Source organism: Ursus americanus, chromosome 4 (assembly GCF_024610735.1).
Source record: "Ursus americanus isolate L20-20 chromosome 4, mUrsAme1.1.p, whole genome shotgun sequence".
NCBI classification, from domain to species: Eukaryota; Metazoa; Chordata; class Mammalia; order Carnivora; family Ursidae; genus Ursus; species Ursus americanus.
Window position 1 is genome coordinate 18104600 of NC_142130.1, and position 22958 is coordinate 18127557.

The window sequence follows — 22958 nt, forward strand, 5'->3', positions numbered from 1 at the left end:
TGTTTAACCACCAGCTTTCCAGTGAATGGGAGGTTAGGGGAAAGAAGCTGATTTTCATTGTATAAATATTCCCATTATGGCCAATCTCAAGCTACTAACACGATTCCACTAAATGCCAGAGTAGGGAAGAAATTTGCAGTAGCAGACCATTACATAGCATTTCCACTATATAGATATAATAAATGTAAGTAATCTTAAGTAACTTTAAGAGCATAAATAGATAATAGTAAAATCTAGTAAAATAATTTGCAAGTGATGAGTACTGAATACTTATTACTTTGTTTTGAATATTATGTATTTAATTGTAAGTCTATAGAATTTAATTTTTAATAGTAGCTATGTTTAGCAACTGACTTGCAAAATTCCAGAAAATTTAACTATCAACTCTTATGAGCTGGAAAGGGTTGGCCCCAACACACTACTGGCACCTTTATTCACACCTCATCTCTAGCTGGCCTCCCTACATGTGCAGCCCTCTAGGAAACAGAAAACTTTCCCCCATTCCCACTGCTCATCTCTCAAGATGCAGATCTGTCTTGACCTCAGGGCTTCATGACCAAGTGTTCCAGGTTTCAAATAGACCTCCCATGCCAAGCAAGACCTGTTGAAAGTTAATATTTTAATTGTTGAAATAATTTCCCTTTGTGTTCTTATACCCAGATAAGCATATTTCCTTTTGGCAACCAATGAACCTCAATATGAAAAAAAAAATCTATTATTGGCACATTTAAATTTTGACAAATTAAGAAATATAATCTAATATAATCTTTAAAACGCTTTTTAATATAATAGATAATTTTCATTAGTTTTAAGACCTTCTCAAAGATTGCCTGGCAGTTTTAAAGTCGATGCTTGGTGGTGAATAACATAATACATCTCCAAAACATACAGGGTTAGGATTTTTCCAAACAAACAAAAACTAACAGCTACAAAAACCAAGATTATGAATAAAACGCTACTACAGCATAAGTAGCACACACGCTGCCAATCCCATTTTTTCCAATTAAGCTAATTTCTTCAAAAATGTCACCAGTTTTTAATGTCATCATCAAAAGGTCTATTTTACATGGATTTCAGTCATTACAGATTTCCATTAAGTTCTAATACTGTCCCATTTCATGTGCTACAGAAAATCATGCTAAGAGAAAAAAAAAACACCTTTTTTAAAAATAATGTGATTTAGACTCATATACCACTCAAGTCAAGACTGCTGCATGACTTCATTATTCAGAGATTTTGAACATTCAACAGCACACTGAAGAAGGTTGATTCTCTCTAAATATAAGTGAAACCATACTTGATGTTTAGCAAATGGGGGATATTGCCATGGTCTTCAGCTCCCCCTCAGAAAAAGTGTAAAAGCAAGAAGTAGTGTAAATAGTGTCAGGTCACAGAAGTCACTTTGAAGTTTTCAAAGAGGAAATGATGAACCAGCCTTTTCTGGTTCTTCAAAAATTGGCCTAAATGTTACCAAGATGCCAAAGAGTTGATAAAGTAGAACACTTAAGAGTCCATTTACTTATAAGTGGTGCCAGACTGTCAGAGATAATAAATGATAAAGAAACACAGGGAAGGAATGCAGACCACTGGGGGAATTTGATCACAAACAAACAAACAAACAAACAAAAAATGATAACCAACTGTAAGGGTAGAAATCAATTTTAAAATATGGGCATTTTTCAAGGTATGTCTGCAACTTAAGAGCATATATGTGAATAACAAGCAGAGACACACCAGGCATTGGGAAGGCATGAGATCGCAGGCCGAGGGCTACCTGTGAAAGAAGACATCCAAGTCAAACACCAAAAGTGAAGCAAAAGGAGAAGTAGAAGCTTTAAGAGAGAAGGCCAGAAATATCTTTGGAAGCCACACACAAAAAGGGGGTCCAAAACAACCCGAAATTCTGATTACAAACGCGATCACACCAGAAAGCAGAGCTTCTTAAAAGACCTCCTACTCCCCGATTACAAGAGTCTAATTCACTATTGCTAAATTCGCTGTGACCATTTAAGAACTAATAAGTTTTACCTTTACGCTTTTTTCCTCCTCCCTTAGCATATCTTCCAAATTGGTAGCTTTTTCTTCTACAGACATTGTTTTCTCAGTTATCTGCTGTAATTTTTTTCTTACAATCTGATTATGATTTTTAATTTTCTGTAACCTAGAGAGAGTTTATGAGGAAAAAACAGAAAACATGTCTATAAAGTAATACAAACAAGGAATAGTTTATCCTAAGATTTCTTCATATAACCTGAAGGTTTCTTTTGCCATAAACCTTTCTATTACCTTTTTGTAACCTTTCTGTAAACCTTAAATATTTATTAAATGTATATTTAATAAGCCATAAAAATATTGTTCCTAAGCCTTTACAAAGAAAACCCAGGAAAAACTTTTTTTCAAGTTTAATAATTTAGCAGCTATCAGTTTACAATTATTTAACAAAAACTTAAATATTTAATAATTTTTCTAGAAGTAGTCAAGAGCTAGGGTGTATGGGTGGCTCAGCCAGTTAAGCGTTCAACGCTTGATTTCAGCTCAGGGCATGATCTGAGGTTCATGAGACTGAGCTCTGCATCTTATTCCTCTCCTTCTGCTCCTCCCTCTACTTGTTCTCTCTCTCTCTCAAATAAATAAATAAATACAATCTTAAAAAAATAGAAGTAGTCAAGAACTATAAACATATTTAAATATCTTTTTTCTTACCTTGCTGTTTCTTCATGAATGTCCTTTTTTATTTTGGAAATATTTTTTCTTACAGCTTCTAAATCACTGGAACTTCTATTCACGGTGGCTTTTAAAGAATCCAGCTATTCATTAGTTAACAGACAGAAATTACATATTTACTCTACATCTCATAAATTAATTTCATTTTTGAAAAGTTCTATTCTGAACATGTTAGTTTTTAACCTACATCACACCCATAAATACAGTATTATTGCTGTAATACATATTAACGGTTTTTCTTTTTGATCTGATATTACATTTTAAATGACTTATTGCATGATACTGGCAAATTATAGAGTCCTACATAGATGCATTAAAGGTACATAGAGCAAAAGCTTCATAGTATTGGATTTGGCAATGATTTCTTGGATATGACAGGCAACAAAAGAAAAAAAGGCAAATTGGACTTCATCAAAATAAAAACTTTTGTGCATCAAAAGACAATATCAACACAGTTAAAAGGCAGTCCACAAAATGGAGAAAATACTTGCAAATCATACACCTGATGAGGGATTAATATCTAGAATATATAGATAATTTCTAAAACTCCCCACCACCACCACCAACAACAACAAAAAAAAACCCAAAGTGATCCAAAATGAGCAAAGGACTTGAACAAACATTTCTCCAAATAAGATATACTAATGGCCAATAAGCTCATAAAAAAGATGCTCAACAGCATTAATCATTAGGGAAATGCAAATCAAAACTACAATGAAATACCACCTCACACCCTTCCATGAGTATGGCTACTACCAAAAAAAGAAAAAAGAAAAAAAGAAAAGAACGAGTGTTGACAAGAACATGGAGAAACTGCAACTTTTGTGCACTACTGGTGGAAGTATAAAATGGTACAGCCACTACAGAAAACAGTATGGTGGTTCCTCAAAAAATTAAAAACATAATTACCATAATTACCATCCAGCAATTCTGAGATAATTGTACACCCATGTTCAAAGCAGCATTATTCACAATAGCCAAAACATGGCAGCAACCCAAGTGTCCAATGACAGATAAACGGAGAAGCAAAATGTGATATATACATACAATGGAATAGTATTCAGCCTTAAAAAGTAACAAAATTTTGACATCTGCTACAACATAGATAAACCTTGAGGACATTATGCTGAGTGAAATAAATGAAATAAGCCAGTCACAAAGATCACTAACACCCCCTATGAACAACCTAGCTGGGCATGTGTGCCTGCACAAGAGGAAAGAACAAAGCAGGAGAAATTTTGTTCTCTGTCTGTTTCAAGTTATTTTACGACTAAACTGTGTCACTACGAGACTGAAATATTATCCCCTCACAAGGACAGAAACTGAACTTAAGCAAATAGCTCCACCTAGAATTTGCGTCAAAACCACCACACACGTGTAGCACTGGAAAGACAGTTCGGGTTATTACTAATGTCAATATGCCCCTTCACATCTACCCATTTACCAGTTACAATCACGATTTCAGGTCTAGACACTTTGGGAGCCTTTTGCCTCAAGTCATTTACAAAACTCCGTATGTGACGGACAAGTTGTGTGCTGTATGACTTGGGGGGGGGGGGAACCCTGTGATATGCCTGGCACCCCTCTTGCTTTCACCAAGCAGGGCTCAACTGCAGTACCCTAAAAGTTCCACAACATGAAGAGACAGAAGAAAAAAAAACCTAGAAGGCAGTTCCTTAATCAAAGGAGAGCTTTTATGCTTATTTTTATAGTAATTTGTCACAAACACACAAGCCAGTCTTTTTGTTGACATACCTCATCTTTCAGCTGATTTCTGTTCGTTTCATGACACTGATACTCCGTTCTACATTTTAAAAGTTTACGATCAGCAACGGAAATTCTCTTCTCATACTCTGTGTTATTCCCAATCTCACTTTCCAAAAACTTGATCTTTTCTTTAACCAAATTTTCTTTTTCTCTTATTTCCTGCTTTATCCTTGCTAATGCCTAAGATTTAAAAATATGTTAAATATATGTTTAATACAATGAACAAAACAAAAAGGAATTTAGTTTTTATTTTTCTATATTCGATACTTTATCAAAACTCCTTAAGACAATATTTTCTTTAAAGAGAGTCTATTTTGGGGGCACCTGGGTCGCTCAGTCATCCAACTCTTGATCTCAGCTCAGGTCTTGATCTCAGGGTTATGAGTTCGAGCCCTGCATTGTGCTCCACACTGGGCGTGGAGCCTACTTAAAAAAAGAGAGAGAAAGAGAGAGAGCCTATTTTTATATGAATAAAAACAAAGTATTAATATGTTACACATAAGTATCTATAAGCTCATTTTTTTTATAGATCTTGTTTTCTTTCATCTGGTACTTTGCTAAAGAGATAAGAAAATTATCAAGCTTATTTATAAACAAAAGACGATGTCTAAAAAATATAACACTGTTGAATATTTTTACATAGAAAGTTGGATTTCAATTATTTTTTTCCAAATATTTCACAGTACCAGTGGTTTTTTTTTCATCTTTTGAGAATAATATTTTAGTTATTGGTTTCAATAGGAATGTCTTCACTTAGGCCTTTTGCTGGTCTTGGAGATACAAAATAAATAGAATATACAAGGTAGTAACTGAAATGTGGACATAGCACCATGGGAAAAAAGAGATGATGAAGTCTATCCAAGATGAATTATCAAAAGGCATCACTTAAGAGGCTTCTTTTAAGTTAGGCCTAAAAAAAGTACATGGAGATGCATAAATACTCTAATGTGGTTAAAGTATAGGGAGGGCAGGGATGGAATGGGGATATATTAAGAAGGGGTGGGTACAAATGAAAGGAATGAGGCTGGAAAGGTAGAGGATAGGGCCCAATTGTGAAAAAGTTCAATTTTTTTAACTGCCATGTTAAAGAGGTTCAATTTTTAAGCAATGTAGAACAAAGAAGATTTTAGAGCTGAGGAATAAAAAGCTCATATGTGGTTTTTACAAGTGATGTTGATGGCAACATGTTAGAGGAATGGAGGAAGAAGGAAAATTTACCCTAAAATGTAATTCCAAAATGGAGTCCCACCAAACAATTAATCCCAAAAAATTGGGTTGGGGGAGGGTATATGTTCTTTTTTTTTTTTTTTTTTAAGATTTTATTTATTTATTTGTCAGAGAGAGAGAGAGAGCACAGGCAGGGGGAGCAGCAGGCAGAGGAAGAAGCAGGCTCCCCGCTGAGCAGGGAGCCTAGGGTGAGGGTATATGTTCTGAAATGAGTAAGTTTTAGAAGTGCTGCATGTAATACTGTACATATTAGCATATTCAATGGATATATATATATATATATATATATATATGAAATGTACTACTTTTTTTTAAAGATTTTATTTATTTGAGAGAGAGAGAGCATGAGCAGGGGAATGAGGCAGGGCAGAGGGAGAGGGAGGAGGAGAAGCGGGGAGTGGGGTAGGTCAGTGGGGGAGTGAAGTAGGGCAAAGGGCAGAGGGAGAGGGAGAAGCAGGCTCCCTGCTGAGCAGGGACCCTGACTTGACTTGGGGCTCATTCCCAGGACCCTGAGATCATGACCTGAACCAAAGGCAGACACTTAACCGACTGAGCCACACAGGCACCCCTGAAATACATTACATTTTAAAAAGCATAAATTTATTAAATCCCACATGTTCTCTATAACAATTAACACTCTATAATGTAACATTCTATATATATATACTGTGTTCATTCAACCAAAGACATGTCAAAACATCCTAAGTTTATATATGTCAAATGATCATTCTAGAACTTCCTGCCTTATATTGATTTTCTACCACTAAAACAGATAATTTAATACCTACTTCAACATTCACATTTTTTAACGGTGTTATCTACTCACAGTTAAGTTTTTTGTAGGTGATGTTGATAAGTATAGTAATACCCCAAAATTTCCACACTGGAATAAAAGCATAATAGAAAAATATTTTTCCTCTTCTATATAATATAAAAGTTTCTTTTAAGAAGCCAATTTCAGGTTCATATGCTCAGATTCCTACCAAGAAGACATCAAGAAGGCAGGAACTGCTTTGGAGTCACAGGACCAAAGATTAAATCCCGTCCTAGTATGAACTGGATCTCACTGGCTCACCAGCACTGACTGACACATCTCTTCTCAACTCTGCATTGAGTGGAGTCACGTTGGTATGGAAGTAGTTTCCCCACAGAAATCAGAAATGCTACAAATGGGAGCCAGTTGTTAAACACTCTAATTAGAAGCATACCACTACATATGGAGGCACTTCTTAGCACCTCCCAATTCTCTTACAAAAAAGACAACCAGGAGATGTCCATAAGAAACCACAGTGAATATAACCAGAGAGCTACAAGTTGTATATTCTGCCAAATCAGCAGGCTGTGTCAATTCAGCTGTGGGGTTGTATGAGAATGCAATTGTGGATCTGCAATCTTGGATCTGTCACATTTGATTTACACAAAGGAAGCAGTCAGGACTTGATGCCTGAAACCAAGATCAGCATTAAGAATTAAGAGGAACTCATAGTTAAGACTGGTTCTCCCTTGTCCTTCCAAGGAAGGCATAGGCCATTTTGTTGATAAAATGTTGGTTACTTACAAAAATTTAAAATAAAAGAATAATATAGTTACATATAAGTCACATATAGCAAGTAAACCTCATACAGATATGAGAATTCTAATCTCCCAATGACCTAGGTTGCTTGACTTTCCGTGGAGTAGACTCAGAGTGGAAGTTAACATATCCTCGCATCTGCCTTCTTTCCTCAATTCCTTCTCCATCCCAACTCCCCCTAATCTTCCCATTTTTACTCACCACCATTTTGCCCTTTAATGATTTTCTAAAAAACGTCTCCTAAATTACCTCTGAAGGTAGCAAAAGATAACACTAGGTCTGTGTTTAATTGGTGTGGTATTCCTTCCCTTCCAAGCTTCTACCCTATTATGAGTGCCTCAGTTTCAAAAGTGAAATTTCATCACAGTCTAGGTTTCTTTCCTGACTCTCCCTTTTTGTTTCTTGGCCAACCATGAGACTCATTTCCCTACACCAGTGATTATTTCAAATAGCACATACATTAAATCCAAAGCACCTTTGGAAAACCACGTGTAAGTCAGAGCATTGGTTTACTGCACTAACATTATCTACTGACTTTCTCTTGTTCCACATTTCAGAGATGGAAAGATCTAGTCTTCAGCATTATAATACCATAAGTAAATAATCTTCATAAAATCACATATCTAAATGGAAAGAGTCAGCTTTGAAAAACATTTATCAAAACTATTGAACCCTACTACAAAAGTGATTTTCAAATAACAATGTGAGTTACATTTGAAATGAATGAGTTAAATACAAAAGAGAATAACACAGCTGAACACCGCAAGGACTAAACAACTACTTTACCAAGGCACTGTTATCGATGTCTCGATCTCTCTTCTGCATCTGCTCTATTGTGTTCTCCCACTGTTTAATGAGTTCTTGTCTTTCATTATGAATCTTACGAAAATCTTGTGCTGCTTTATCCAATTCTAACTGTCAGATAGAGAGCAAATAACATTTTTGTGAATTTAAGTGCTTTTGCATACATCCCTTCGACAATTAATAAAAATCTTCACTAAACTAACCTGTGCACTTAGAGTCTCTGTAAGTTCGTTGTCAAGAACCTTTCTTCTCTGATTACATTCCAAAGTCAGTCTTTCTAATTGCAGAGTCAGTGCCTGTGATGTAGTTGCATGTAAAAATATTCACAATGATCATTTAACTTAAAAGCTATTAGCATATCTCACATTAAGTACTACTATATTACAGATATACACTTATTTGTTATCTAAAACAATTACAAAATAATACATAATCTTTTAACCCTAAAGGGCTGCAATGAAAACTCAATTGTTTCTAAAAAGACTATTAAAGTAAGTTAGAAAAAAATAAACAATGATTTGCCATTTAAAATAATGCATTTGGTATTAAGTCTATTAGAAAACAGCATGTTTCATAATACTAACATATTAACACATTTACTTACAAGTAGATTTTAAGTAATGGTTATAATATTAAATAATAGCACTATAGTCTCAAATCAACAAACACTGTATATTACATTCAAACTATTATTTAGACAAAAGAAGTCAAATTACTTATACATAATTCTAATATAAAACTTTCTTCTCTGAAATGCTTTTGAAAACTCTTCTCAATCTGGATTCTTAACCTGGAGTCTGTGGATCCCTAAATGGTCAGAGGGTTTCAGAGGATCTATAAAACTTTCAGCAAAATTTTATGAGTATTTGACACACACACAAAAAAACTATGGCTTTCAAATTACAAATCTAATTTAGGTAAAAAGGTTCACACACTACAGATTCAGAGAAAACCTAAGTCTACAATTTATAATTTCTCACCCTAATTTTATTATCATCTTGTTGTGCATACTTCTGAAGAGTGAGGGCATCACTATCTTTATGAGCTGATTCTTCTAACCAGGCTTCCAATGCTTGCTGGTCCCAGTTCATTTGACATTTCAAACCATCCAATTTTTGAGTAGTTTTAAATATGTTATTCTAATTTCCAAAGAAAGGGGGCAGGGAGAGATCATAAAATATTATTTACTACACAAACTAAAATAAAACATAATATTACATACTACAGAACATACTGAAAAGGAAAGAAGAAATCCTATCCCTTTCCCAACTTCCAGATATATATAATGCACCATATTTCAATTATATAACTACCATATTTGTATTTAATTCTTTGGTTGTAAAATAGAGGGGAAACGATTATATAAAGTTGAGAACAGTAGTTGAGTCAAAGATTGTGTCTGCCTTCAGCTCAGGGCATGATCCCAGGGGCCTGGGATAGAGCCCCACATCAGGCTCCCTACTGGGAGCCTGCTTCTTCCTCTCCCACTCCCCCTGTTTGTGTTCCCTCTCTCACTGGCTGTCTCTCTCTCTGTCAAATAAATAAAATAAAAATCTTAAAAAAAAAAAAAAAAGGCTTCAGGGGAAGTCCCCCAGAGCAATCTCTAATATTAGAGATTGAATATACAATCTTAGTAAAAATAATGTGCTTGATATGCTAACTCAAGCCTAAGTCAAGTCCCCTTCAGCTCCATTTCCAATCAGATTCTTGCCTCTAAGATGCCTCTTCTATGGAAATTTTGGAAGTACTTTTAATTGAAATACATACAGTTGTTAAGGAGATAAAAATATTTCTGTAAATTAATAAGTCAGTCAGAGAAAGACGAATACTATATGATTTCACTCATACGTGGAATTTAAGAAACAAAACAGATAACATAGGAGAAGGGAAGGGAAAATAAAATAAGATTAAAATTGAGGGGAGGCAAACCATAAGAGGCACTGAACTCTAGGAAACAAACTGAAGGTTGCTGGAGGGAGGTGGGTAGGGGGAAGGGATAATTGGGTGATGGGCATTAAGGAAGGCACTTGCTGTAATGAGCCCTGGGTGTTACATGCAACTGATGAATTACTAAATTCTACCTCTGAAACTAAAACACAAAAATTCTGTAAATGTATTCATTTAACAAATCTAGAGTCATAAAAGAAAACAGATCATTACGCAAATAAATACAAATATAATAAAATATGTATGTGTGTATACATATGCATACATATGTGCATTTCTATATGTATATACACATGTAAAGAGAAAAATTGAATTTGCAAAGAGCTCCCAAATCAGACAACTAAAAACAAAGGAAAAGAGAAAAAGAGGTTACAGTAGTTTAATATTAGAGTTACAGGCTAATAAATTAATATGAAAGGTAAAAATTTTGAATGAAAAATGAAACTCAATATTAAAAGTAATTTTTAACATGTCCTTTTAAAAATATATGAACAAATTGTGCCTAGTATCATATAATACTTATATGTCTAGTATCACATAACAGACAGCCACTATGGTACTCTGCATGTGGTGGCTCAATGACTATTTGGTAAATGAACAGTGGGAAAATAAATATAACATTCTATCATTTCATTCAAATAACAACTCTGCACACCTTTCATTGTCCAAAAAACAATGTAAGTAAATGTCAGAAAACTAATGAATGCCTTTCCCATAGAAAAAAATCTGTGTTAGTTGGTGAGGGAAGAAAGAACAATAGCACAAAATTTTAAGTAACATTTCAATACATACTTCCTTATCACTTTTCTTTTCTCGTATTGAAGCCATTTCATTTTCCAGTCGTTGGATTTCATCCTTCACTCGTCCCAGTTCTCTTTCAGCAATGATCTTAAAATGCTCTTCACTTTCAATCTCATGCTCCCTGGCTTTACAAAGAGACTACAGAATAATTTATAAGATAGAAAGACCTTTTAATTTTTAATATTATAAAATATTTATAATAATCCACTAGCCCCCCAAAAAAGTTCCCACAAAATACTTAGATTAAGTACTATTAAGTCCACTTTTCTGAAACCTGAACTATGTTAGGTTTCATGATTCAGTGTAGTTTGTGTTGCATACTAGTTGTAAGAAAGTCAGTTCATGGAATGACCTAGGAGAAAATATTGTTATCAGTAATTTTCAGATATTATGTTGGTCTAGGGAAATTGAAGAAAACCAAAGTTCATAATGGTTAAGACTTAAAAATATATATATAACTCATCATTTACCTAAAAAATAAGAAATAAAGTTTATTTAAAAATACTTGGGAAATGGGATGTTTCTATGAACTGATTACATATTCTAATTAAGAGATAATTTATAAATGACTATGTAAACACTAATGGTTATAAATATTTCCCAGAATATATTAATAAACCACCATGCCTTTGTGTTAAGTTTTACTTGATAAAATAGTATTTGTTGACTATTGAGTTTGCAGTGCTTCAAAGTTATCACTATCAGTATTATTTTTAATTACTAGAGCTGTTAGTGCTATAGGAAGTTTACTGTCTTTTTTGTCTATTATCTGATTTAATTAAGGTTTGACTATAATGAAATATACCTACAGAGAGTCTCTGACTTTCAAATTCCCAACTCAGTGATTTAATAACTTTAAGAAAATATGTTCCAAACAGTTTGTTACTCAATCATATCAGGATTCAAAAATTTCAAGTATTGCTTTTAAAAGTTCATTAAATTCGTAGCTTCCTAATAAGACTTGTACACAATAAAATGGTTACCTATCTGTATTAATTATAAATTGGTATTAAAAGCATGTTTTGTTCACTTTTAAGAATTATATATCTTTCAAAGAAAGGTAGATGCATTTTTTAAAAAATAGTTTGAAATGGAAGTTAGTAAACTCTCCAGTGCTGATTTGCTGAGCTGATTAGTAGGACATCATCAGGGAATGATGTTCTACACATGAATAGACTGTCCATAAAACAAAAGCTTACTTAACTAATCACTCTAAATTTTAAGTTTATTATTTGTAGTAATATTTCTAAAATGTATTGTACTTTTCCTGGTTATCTTAAATAATAACCTAAATATAATTTAATTTTTCTATTATCTCAGGATCCTAAAATACCATGGTGCCCTAAGGGCTACTGAAGTGTGTGAACTATTTGCCTCCACTCAAAAAGGCCCAGTGGGTTGCACTGAAAAAGTGAAAAGGAGGTGGAAATTCTATCATGTGTTACATTAGGTCTATTTTGGCTTAAAATCACTGTTTGATCACTAAATGCTTCTCACATAATCTGATGCCTAATATTACATTAGACTGTTTGAATGATCTCTTCTTTCAACTGAATTATTTATTCCTGAACTTGGTGGCAGCAGTGAGTTCCTCAAAGCCTTTTTTTCTACCTATCGTCAGGTTCAAGGTTATGTTCACAATAGTTCAGCTATGCTAAAGTTTCCTGTTGTATCTCTAAAATAAAATCAAGATGTAAATGCAATGTGAAATGTTCCATGACTACACATGGCATAATCAACATAACACTGGCATAACTGTACCTGTGTAAAGGAAAATTCTTGCTTAACATTTTTGAAGTGAGAAGTCATAGCATTAATTCGATCTTCATAGTCACGTAGCTGATCTTGCAAGCTTGCCCTTTCCTCCTGCAGCTTTGACAACTGTAAATAATATGTGCAGTAATTTAGAGATTACTGTGGGAAAGTCAGCACATTATATTAGGATATTAAGACAACAGAAATCTCTCAGATTTCTCAGAAATCTCTCAGGGACCACTGTTAAAATGCAATTTTCATACAGCAGTACTTAAAGGGAAAAAACGAGATTTTATTCCATAACTAAACCACAAGATCTCTAGAGCAAACAAGAGCATAATAACAGACGTAACAAAAACACAGAACATGAACCATAAATTTGAAAAGTAGTGGGACACCAGGTATAATAGCTCCTCCCTGAACTCCTATGCAAAACCAACAGATTTAGAGCAAGCTGAACAGAAGAAAACAACTAACTCTCATGTGCTTAGACCCTATTTCTCAATGTATTTTGTGTATCACTGAATTAGAACCCTGAGTAGAAACAAAACAATGCAAATGTATAACAAACAAACAAACAAACAACTTTAGGAAATTACAAGATAGATTCTCAGGACAATTAGAATATATCAAAGCAATGTAAAAGCTCAACAAAACAAAAATATCCTTTCTTATCGTCTTGATCTGTGGTTCCCAAAGTTGGGGCTACGACCCAGGAGGTAGACAACAAAATCCACTAAAGTACAAAAGGCAATATTTGAATTTTTAAATAAGGAAGAAAGAAAATAAATACTAATGTACTAGATGTTATATCCTATATTTTATCAAGCATACTAATATTAAAGATGTATTTTTTTGCTTTATAGTTCATAATTTCAGTCTTACTTTTAATTCCCTCTTTTGTTTACTTTGTTGTTCTTTTTAAAATTTATTAAGAGCAATTCCTAATTTCTTTACTTTTTGTCACATCAATTACTATGGACTAAATGTTTGTGTCACCCTCAAATTCATATGTTGAGACCCATACCCACAATGTGATGGTATCTGGAGATGTGCCTTTGGGAGGTAAATAGGTTTAAATTAGGACCTGAAGGTAGGACCCTCATGATGGAATTAGTGTCCTTTTAAGAAGACAAGAGACCAGAGCTTCCTTTCTCTCTGCCATGTGAGAACAAAGTGAGAAGGCAGCCATGTGCAAGCCAGGAAGAGGGCTCTCACTAGAACCCAAACACTCTGCCACCCTGATCTCAACTTCTAGCCTTTCAGAACCTTGAAAAGTAAATGTCTGTTTTTTAAGTCAGTCTATGGTATTTTGTTATAAAGCAACCCAAGCCAACTAAGGCGCTGATTTAAAAATGAAGGTATTTAAGCCTGTAAGTTTTCTTTTAGTAAGATTTTTGCTATTTCCAATAGATATAGGTGTGAAGAACTCTCTTTTTATTGTTTTCTAAAAACTGACTTTTCCCTTTCAATTTCTCTATGATAGAAGAACTATCCAGGAATATATATGTGAGAAGTTGGCCTAAGTATTTAAGATGGATATCATAGTCTGCTCAGGCTGACATAACAAAATATCATAGACTGGGTGGCTTAAAGATCAGAAATTTATTTCTCACAGTTCTGGGGGCTGGAAAGTCCAGGACAGAGGTGCTAGCCAATTTGGTTCTGGTGAAATCTCTTTCTGACTTACAGATAGTGCCTTCTTAGCTACATACTCAAATGGTGGAGAAAGAGAGACTTCTGGTCTCTCTTCCACTTCGTACAAAGATACTAATCACATCGTGGGAGCCACATTCTCATGACCTCATCTAAGCCTAATTACCTCCCAAAGGACCCACTGCCAAATACCATTACATTGGAGATTAGAGCTTCAATATATGAATGGGGTGGGGGGGGACATCAGTCCATAACAATGGAAGATAATTTTTTAAATTATTTATTACAAATGCTATTGGCTTATGATTAGAGAATGTGGCCTACAAAATTCCTACCACTCATTTAATTGTGGTAAAATAGTCATAACCTACTTTGTATCATTTTAACCATTTTTCAGTGTACATTAAGAGTGGCATTAAGTGTATTCATGTGTTATGTAACTACTGCCACCATCCACCTGAAAATTTTCATTTCCCAAACTGAAACTGTGTGCCCATTAAACCCTAACTCTCCTTTCCCCTTCTCCCCAACTCCTGGAAATTGCCATTCTACTTGAATCTTTATGAATATGACTACTCTATGTATGTCACATAAGTGGAACCATACAGTATTTTATGTCCACCTTACTTCACTTCATATAATGTCTTTAAGTTTTAACATTCATTTTTAGTGCATTAAGGATTTTGTTCTGGTATAGTAAATGATCCACATTTGTAAATGTTTTATGGACATATTCCTTAAAGTGTTTATTTAAGGGATATATGTGCTCTCTCTGTTTTTATTTTTATTGTATTATTCATAACTATATTCTTATTTTTGTCTATTAGGGTTGTCCAATTCTGAGGAGGTCAATATTGAAGTATCCTACTACAACTGTACTTTTTTGTCAAAGTCTATTTGTATTTATAATAGCTTTTACTTTCATGTACTTAGTTATTGCATTGTTTGATGCATACAGCTTTATGACTTTTATTTACTTCATCAGTTATAACTTTTATGATTGCACAATGAACCCAGAGCAAAAGCATCTGCTTTTTCAATGAAAGCATAATGATTACCTCTCCACAAGCTGATAATTCCTTCCCCACAGAATTCCCAGAAATATCTTTTGCCTCTTTTAAATATAAAAGATCATGCAAGGACCACCAGATATTTATTGAAAACTTACATGTGAGGGATATCAAGATAAACAAACAAAAAGATCCCACAGGAAACATAATTCAAGACACAAAAAAGAACTTAACACACACACATGCACACACACACGCACACACACTCAGCCAGACTGTAAATGATACTGTACTCCTAAAACAAGACCGTGTGCTACAAAAAAGCAACAAGCAAATAACCTGAAAATTAAAAATATGGTTGACAGAGTTGCCAAGATAAAAACCACAATGTAAATTTGAAACAAAACCCTAAAAACTTCCAGAGATTATAATTATAACCCACAAAGAAATGGAAATCAATCTAGTATCAGATTACTCACGAATATCACCACTGGAAAATAATACTTTCCAAATTCTGTGGAAAAAATATTTTTAACCTAGAATATTCTATCCAGCCAAAACCATCAAATGTGAGATTAAACAAAAAACATTTTCAGATTCAGAGTTTTCCTCCTATACACACTTCCTAGGGACACACAAGAAGTATTTCATCAAAATAAGGAAATTACCCAAGAAAGAAGATATGTGATCTAGGAAGTAGAGCATCAACCCAGTAAAGGAATAAAGGAAATTCTCAAGTTAACAGTTGGAAAATAGGCCTGTGGAAAAATAGTCCATATTAAAAAAACACAGGACTCTAGAAGGAAGGTATCTTGAAGATCCGATGCTATAATTTAAAGAATATAAACTTAAAGCAGGCAATGCAAGAAATCAGTTGGCAACCAAGGATGCAAGGAATCAAAAGCACAGTACTATGGACCCTTCTTGAAACAACTATTTAAGGATAGAACCCAACCAGTCAAAAGACAAGTGGCTGCATTAAGGACCATTACATCAGTTTAAATATAAAATAAGACTAAACACTTGTAGTAAATTAAGGACACTGAATAAACCTTGATAACATAAAAATAATAAAACCACTACTTTTTAATGGGGTAAAAGATGGTGGAAAGAAGTGTGAGAGCTAATTTCTTTATTTTAAAAATGAAAAATGAAAGATCAGGGAGTCAACCCATACTGTCAACAAATGAAACAAAGCATTTTTTAAACAATAATTTAACCATTTCATTTTTTTCTTATATAGTTTTTCCTAAGGTTAAGAAAATTTTTAAGCAATCACTATCTGTAGTAATCAAGTAATATTTACCTGAAATTCAACAATCCCTTTCATTCTGTCTCTTAAGTAAAACTAAATTATTTTTATTAAATAAAAATTGTTACAATAAAAACAGCTCATATAGTAGGATTCCATTCATATAATACTTCTGTTGGCCTCTTCTATCTATATCTGTAGACCATGATGTCTGGAATATTCGTTTAATGTCATGAAAGTCACACTTCTATAGTCAACAGTAGGTATTTCGAGGAGGGAGTACTCTATTTCTTATTTTATACCCTTCTGTTTTATTTGAATGGCTTAAACTTACCAGAGTTGCTTTTTTAATGCCATTGTTTATTCAGGTGAAGTGATTATGATCCTCACTCTTCTTCTTTCTATTGCTCTGCAATATTTTTTAAATAGCTAATATAATTACTATGTATATAAAATCATATGAGACAAATATTATGGTAATAATACCAACAACTAACATTTGAATGGAAGTTTAACTTACATTAATGTCCTTAGAGCTGTATTAACAATCCTGTGAAATAATTATTTTATTTATTTCCAGTTTATAGAAGAAGAAACAGGCTCATTGCTGGTAATTAGGATCTGAACCCAGGGCTGAATACTTCTTAATATTATTATTCCTCAGTACTCAGTGCTAAATCTCTTTTATTTCCTAATGTTGTCCTTCATTGAAACAAACAAAAAACTGCAGCCATCTAAGTTAGGCATGAGCAAATAAGTCAGAGTATTTGGGGGAAAAATCTTCAAAAAACAGTGAAGGATTTTCATTTTTCAGAGGAAAGAAAGCCTTCTCTTCCATTCTATAAAGTAATGTAAACATCATCTGTTCTTGGACCCTCTTCTACACAACACATTGCCATGTGATGGAACTTTAGACTGACTGTTAAAGGTTTTTAAAAGTTTTCTGAGCCGGTTGCAATTTTATTTTTAACAAAAATTATGCATTGGTTGCAAGCTGGTGTAAAATATTCCTTACAATGTAAAATATTTTATATCACTCCGTGACAACATTCTCACTTTGAAAAGCTGCAAACTGAACATTTTACATTCTTACTAGAACGTTCCTCTTGAAAACATTTCTTCAAGACACTTTCAACTTTAAATGTCATCGGCAGAAACTCAAAAAGAAACGTCGACCCGAACGTGTTTTATAAACATCCGCAAACAACTGTTGCTTCGAAAACCTCAGAAGTCCCTTTGCAAGCCGCGCTTAATTCTGAGGAAGGAAAAAGAGCACCCAGGAACCAGCCTTTCCTCTCCTGCCCAGCAGGCTGGAAATGAATACATGGAGCAGGAGAGAAGAGAATAACGACTCAGTCTTTATAGTCCTGAATATCAATTATCGTTTCATTTTATATTTTGTAATGCTTAGCAAGTTCCGAAAAGGGCGGGCAAGTGAGGGAGGAAGAAGATGGTGCGGGTGAGAGTTAGTGAAGAGACGAACCTGGGGAAGGAAAGGGGAGGAATAAAGGGGTTGGGGTATTCCTGCCAACCAGAAAATTTCCCCTCTTTACCCCGCCTTCTTCACCTGATGCTTACCTTATCTTCCAGTATCTTGTTCTCCTCATTTGCCACAGGGATAGCAAACCCATCGTCCCAATGCAGCTCTGCCAAGAATTCGCTACTCATGATGGCAAACGGATAGGGAACCTCTGACAAGCTGTGGAGGAAAAATCCGCCTTCTCGTACAGCCCGGGAGCAGCACGCGAGGCAATCCCCCACACCCGCTAAGCTCGCCTGTAATTACCACCTCAGCCCTAGCAACCGTTCCGCGCCCTTAGTTACCAAACAGGAAATGCTCAAGCCGCAAGGCAAAACTTCCGGTTGAGAACTCGGTCCCTAGATCCCGAGCTTTTTCTTTTTGAGTTCCCAGGGAAGCGAAGCACTATACACCAGGAGATCGCTGGGGTTGCCAGGTGCCCGCATAACCTTCCCTCAAACTGCGACTTGAGGTCGTCTGCCCGGGCGCTCCCGGAGAGTGTAAAGTCGGTGGCGCCTGAGGTCTCCAGGATACACAGGATACGGGAATGGCATTGCGCCACGCAACTGCCGGATCGCAAGCCGCTGAGAGAGAGCTAAGGAAAACAGTAAACCCGGCTTTTCTTTTCCAGTGGTGTCTGTTGATTTCATCCTCAGATGAAATCTCGTAGGCTGAAGTAGACTGGTATTTTGAAGCACAATTCATCCCGTAGAATCTCTGATGTGTGCTTCGATCTTTGTTTTAATCTCCTGGTCTTCCTCACAATGCTCATCTGCCCTTTGCAGCGCGTCCCGGCTAACCGCAGACATGGACTGCGCAGAGTTGGCAAACTTGGGGCGCAGAGTTTGGTGGTCCCTCCCTCACCACTCCTACACCTTATTTTTCTCTTTCTCTTTTCTCTCATTTTCGTTTGTTAACATCCACAAATCTATCTCACATAGAAATCTGTATTTCTTCCTAATCTCGAAAAAGGAAACACTGAGCCCACATTATCATGAAGGCATTATTCGGCTTGAGAGGCGCCCCCTTTAGACTGGCAAGCATTTCACCAATTCGGTAATTTAAATTAACCTCCTTGGCACTGGTAGACATTTGAGTTTAGAGCCTCTGTTCTATAGCATCTCAGAACTGGGAAGAATAAAACAACTAATCTAATCCTTTCATTTTCCAGATTAAAAAAAAACTGAGGCTTCCTAAGGTAAAGCGATTAAAGTCAGCAGGACCAGGATACAGATTTCCTACTACAAACTATGCTGTCTGCAATGAGAGATGTTCTTGGCTGAAATACCTCTACTACAGCATCATGAGCTTAAATTAATTTTGCTTATCCAATAAGCAACTGTCTGTGGCCTTTTTTGCCCTTTCGAATTTTGTTTTACCATTGTTTTGTTACACCTTTTATTATAAAAAGTTTAAATATAAAAAAGAAATGGGGGCGAGAGGTGGGAAATAAGAATAGAGCAGGGTTATGATGAACGCCCACATACTCATTATCTTGATTTAACATATTTTGCCACATTCACTTCATCTATATTTTTTGCTGAAGCATTTTAAAGAAAATCACAGACATCATGACATTTCATCTCTAACTACTTGAGCATGCATCACTAATGTTTAACGTTCAATGTTTTCTAACATAAATACAGTATAACTATCACATCTATCAAAATTAACAATATCAAAATTCTTGAATATCATTTAATAACCATTTCATATTTATATTTCTTCAATTGTCCTGAAAATGTCTTTTTACCATTGGTTTGTTACTTTACTTTTGAAATCTTGTAGTTTTGTCTCCTTGTGCTTACATGATTTTCCATATATTTAATCTTATAGACTATTTCTCTGGTCTCAAAGACTAAAATTAGCTTTTTGTATTCTTAAAAGTATTTATCTTTTATCTTCTATCACTATAGAAACATTTTATAAATGTGGCATACTTTACAGATGTATTAAATGCAGCATACGTGGCATATATTATTTTGCTGAATGACATTACTTAGATGCAATAAAATTTTATTATTCTCAGAAACTTTTATACATTTGACTATATATAGTATATTCCATGCATCAAAGTGTAATGAACACATTCCTTCACTGAAATACTGTACTTATCTATATATACAATTCTTTTTTAGAAAGAATTTTTATATGTGTGCCTTTATATGCAAAATATATGCAGCACAGTGTGGTGAAACATCATTCACTGTAAATAACACTTTACTTATTCACATATACAACATTCTTAGAAATACTTTCTATAGGTGGTAGAATTAGCACAGCATTTTACTCCTCACTTCTGCAATGCTAAATTCCCAAGGTGGTGGAGGAGAAAGACAGCTTGTAGGGGGGATTTCAACCTGTGTGGAATAATGGAAATTTTGAGCTTAAACAACCTTATAAAAGATTATCTTTTATTTTATAATAGTTTAGTCATTCCTACTAATGAAAATGTTAGTATCCAACACATATTAAGATGCATATAGTTATTTATACTGGAGATTTATTACAGCGATGCTGCTTCCTAAAATTATTAGTGTTGTTCTGTCCATATGTCTTAAACATTCTTTTCTTTTTTTTTTTTTTTTAAATGATTTTTTTATTATATTATGTTAGTCACCATACAGTACATCCCCGGTTTCCGATGTAAGGCTCGATGATTCATTAGTTGTGTATAACACCCAGTGCACCATGCAATACGTGCCCTCCTTACTACCCATCACCGGTCTATCCCATTCCCCCACCCCCCTCCCCTCTGAAGTCCTCAGTTTGTTTCTCATAGTCCATAGACTCTCATGTTTCATTCCCCCTTCTGATTACCCCCTCTTTCTTTATCCCTTTCTTCCCCTACCGATCATCCTAGTTCTTATGTTCCATAGATGAGAGAAATCATATGATAGTTGTCTTTCTCTGCTTGACTTATTTCACTTAGCATTATCTCCTCCAGTGCTGTCCATGTTGTAGCAAATGTTGAGAACTCGTTCTTTCTGATAGCTGAGTAATATTCCATTTTATATATGGACCACAACTTCTTAATCCAGTCATCTGTTGAAGGGCATCTCGGCTCCTTCCACAATTTAGCTATTGTGGACATTGCTGCTATGAACATTGGGGTGCATATGGCCCTTCTCTTCACTACGTCTGTATCTTTGGGGTAAATACCCAGTAGTGCAATGGCTGGATCATAGGGTAGCTCAATTTTTAACTTTTTAAGGGACCTCCACACTGTTTTCCAGAGTGGCTGTACCAACTTGCATTCCCACCAACAATGTAGGAGGGATCCCCTTTCTCCACATCCTCTCCAACAATTGTTGTCTCTTGCCTTGTCTATTTTTGCCATTCTAACTGGCGTAAGGTGGTATCTCAGTGTGGTTTTGATTTGAATTTCCTTGATGGCTAATGATTTTGAACATTTTTTCATGTGTCTGTTAGCCATTTGTATGTCTTCATTGGAAAAGTGTCTGTTCATATCTTCTGCCCATTTTTTGATTTGTTTATTTGTTTCTCGTGTATTGAGTTTGAGAAGTTCTTTGTAGATCTTGGATACCAGTCCTTTATCTGTAGTGTCATTTGCAAATATATTCTCCCATTCCGTGGGCTGCCTCTTAGTTTTTTTGACTGTTTCCTTGGATGTGCAGAAACTTTTAATCTTGATGAAGTCCCATAAATTCATTTTATCTTTTGTTTCTCTTGCCTTTGGGGATGTGTCATGAAAAAGGTTGCTTTGGCCGATGTCATAGAGGTTGTTGCCTATGTTCTCCTCTAGAATTTTGATGGATTCCTGTCTCACATCGAGGTCTTTCATCCATTTGGAGTTTATTTTTGTGTATGGTGTGAGATAGTGGTCAAGTTTCATTCTCTTGCATGTAGCTGTCCAATTTTCCCAGCACCATTTATTGAAGAGACTGTCTTTTTCCCACCGGATGTTTTTTCCTGCTTTATCAAATATTAGTTGCCCAAAGAGCCGAGGGTCCATTTCTGGGCTCTCTATTCTGTTCCATTGGTCTATGTGTCTGTTTTTGTGCCAGTACCATGCTGTCTTTGTGATCACAGCTTTGTAGTACAGCTCGAAATCCGGCATTGTGATGCCCCCAGCTTTGTTTTTCCTTTTCAACAGTTCCTTGGAGATTCGGGGCCTTTTCTGTTTCCATACAAATTTAAGGACTGTTTGTTCCAGTTCTTTGAAAAATGTCCTTGGTATTTTGATCGGGATAGCATTGAAAGTGTAGATTGCTCTGGGTAGCATGGACATTTTAACTATGTTAATTCTTCCGATCCATGAGCATGGAATATCTTTCCATCTTTTTATGTCTTCCTCAATGTCTTTCAAGAGTGATTTATAGTTTCTAGAATATAGGTCCTTTACATCTCTGGTTAAGATAATTCCGAGGTAACATATGGTTTTTGGTGCTATTGTAAATGGGATGGATTCCCTAATTTCTCTTTCTTCGGTCTCGTTATTCGTGTATAGAAATGCAACTGATTTCTGAGCATTGATTTTGTATCCTGCCACGTTACTGAATTGCTCTATAACTTCTAATAGTTTGGGAGTGGCTTCTTTGGGGTTTTCCATATAGAGTATCATGTCATCTGCAAAGAGAGACATTTTGACTTCTTCTTTGCCAATTTGAATACCTTTGATCCCTTTTTGTCGTCTGATTGCTGTTGCAAGGACTTCTAGTACTATGTTGAATAATAGTGGCGAGAGTGGGCATCCTTGTCGAGTTCCTGATCTTAAGGGAAAGGCTTCCAGCTTTTCCCCATTGAGAATAATATTTGCAGTAGGCTTTTCATAGATGGCTTTTATGATATTGAGAAATGTACCTTCTATTCCTACACTCTGAAGGGTTTTAATCAGGAAAGGATGCTGTATTTTGTCAAATGCTTTTTCGGCATCGATTGAGAGGATCATATGGTTCCTGA

At 35.1% G+C, this 22958-nt stretch overlaps 1 protein-coding gene across 1 annotated transcript in view; it reads right to left on the minus strand.

Moving 5' to 3' along the window:
* Nucleotides 1-18271, minus strand: part of CCDC39 (coiled-coil domain 39 molecular ruler complex subunit) — a 40058-nt gene extending 21787 nt beyond the window's left edge. The window contains exons 1-9 of the mRNA XM_045788715.2: nt 18095-18271; nt 12605-12724; nt 10835-10981; nt 9076-9234; nt 8299-8391; nt 8078-8206; nt 4480-4671; nt 2704-2807; nt 2029-2161 (exon numbers count right to left, since the gene is read on the minus strand). Of these exons, the coding sequence (XP_045644671.1) occupies nt 2029-2161; nt 2704-2807; nt 4480-4671; nt 8078-8206; nt 8299-8391; nt 9076-9234; nt 10835-10981; nt 12605-12724; nt 18095-18184 (1167 nt within the window). The 5' untranslated portion in view covers nt 18185-18271. The remainder of the gene's footprint in view (nt 1-2028; nt 2162-2703; nt 2808-4479; nt 4672-8077; nt 8207-8298; nt 8392-9075; nt 9235-10834; nt 10982-12604; nt 12725-18094) is intronic.
* Between the last annotated feature and the right edge of the window lie 4687 nt (nt 18272-22958).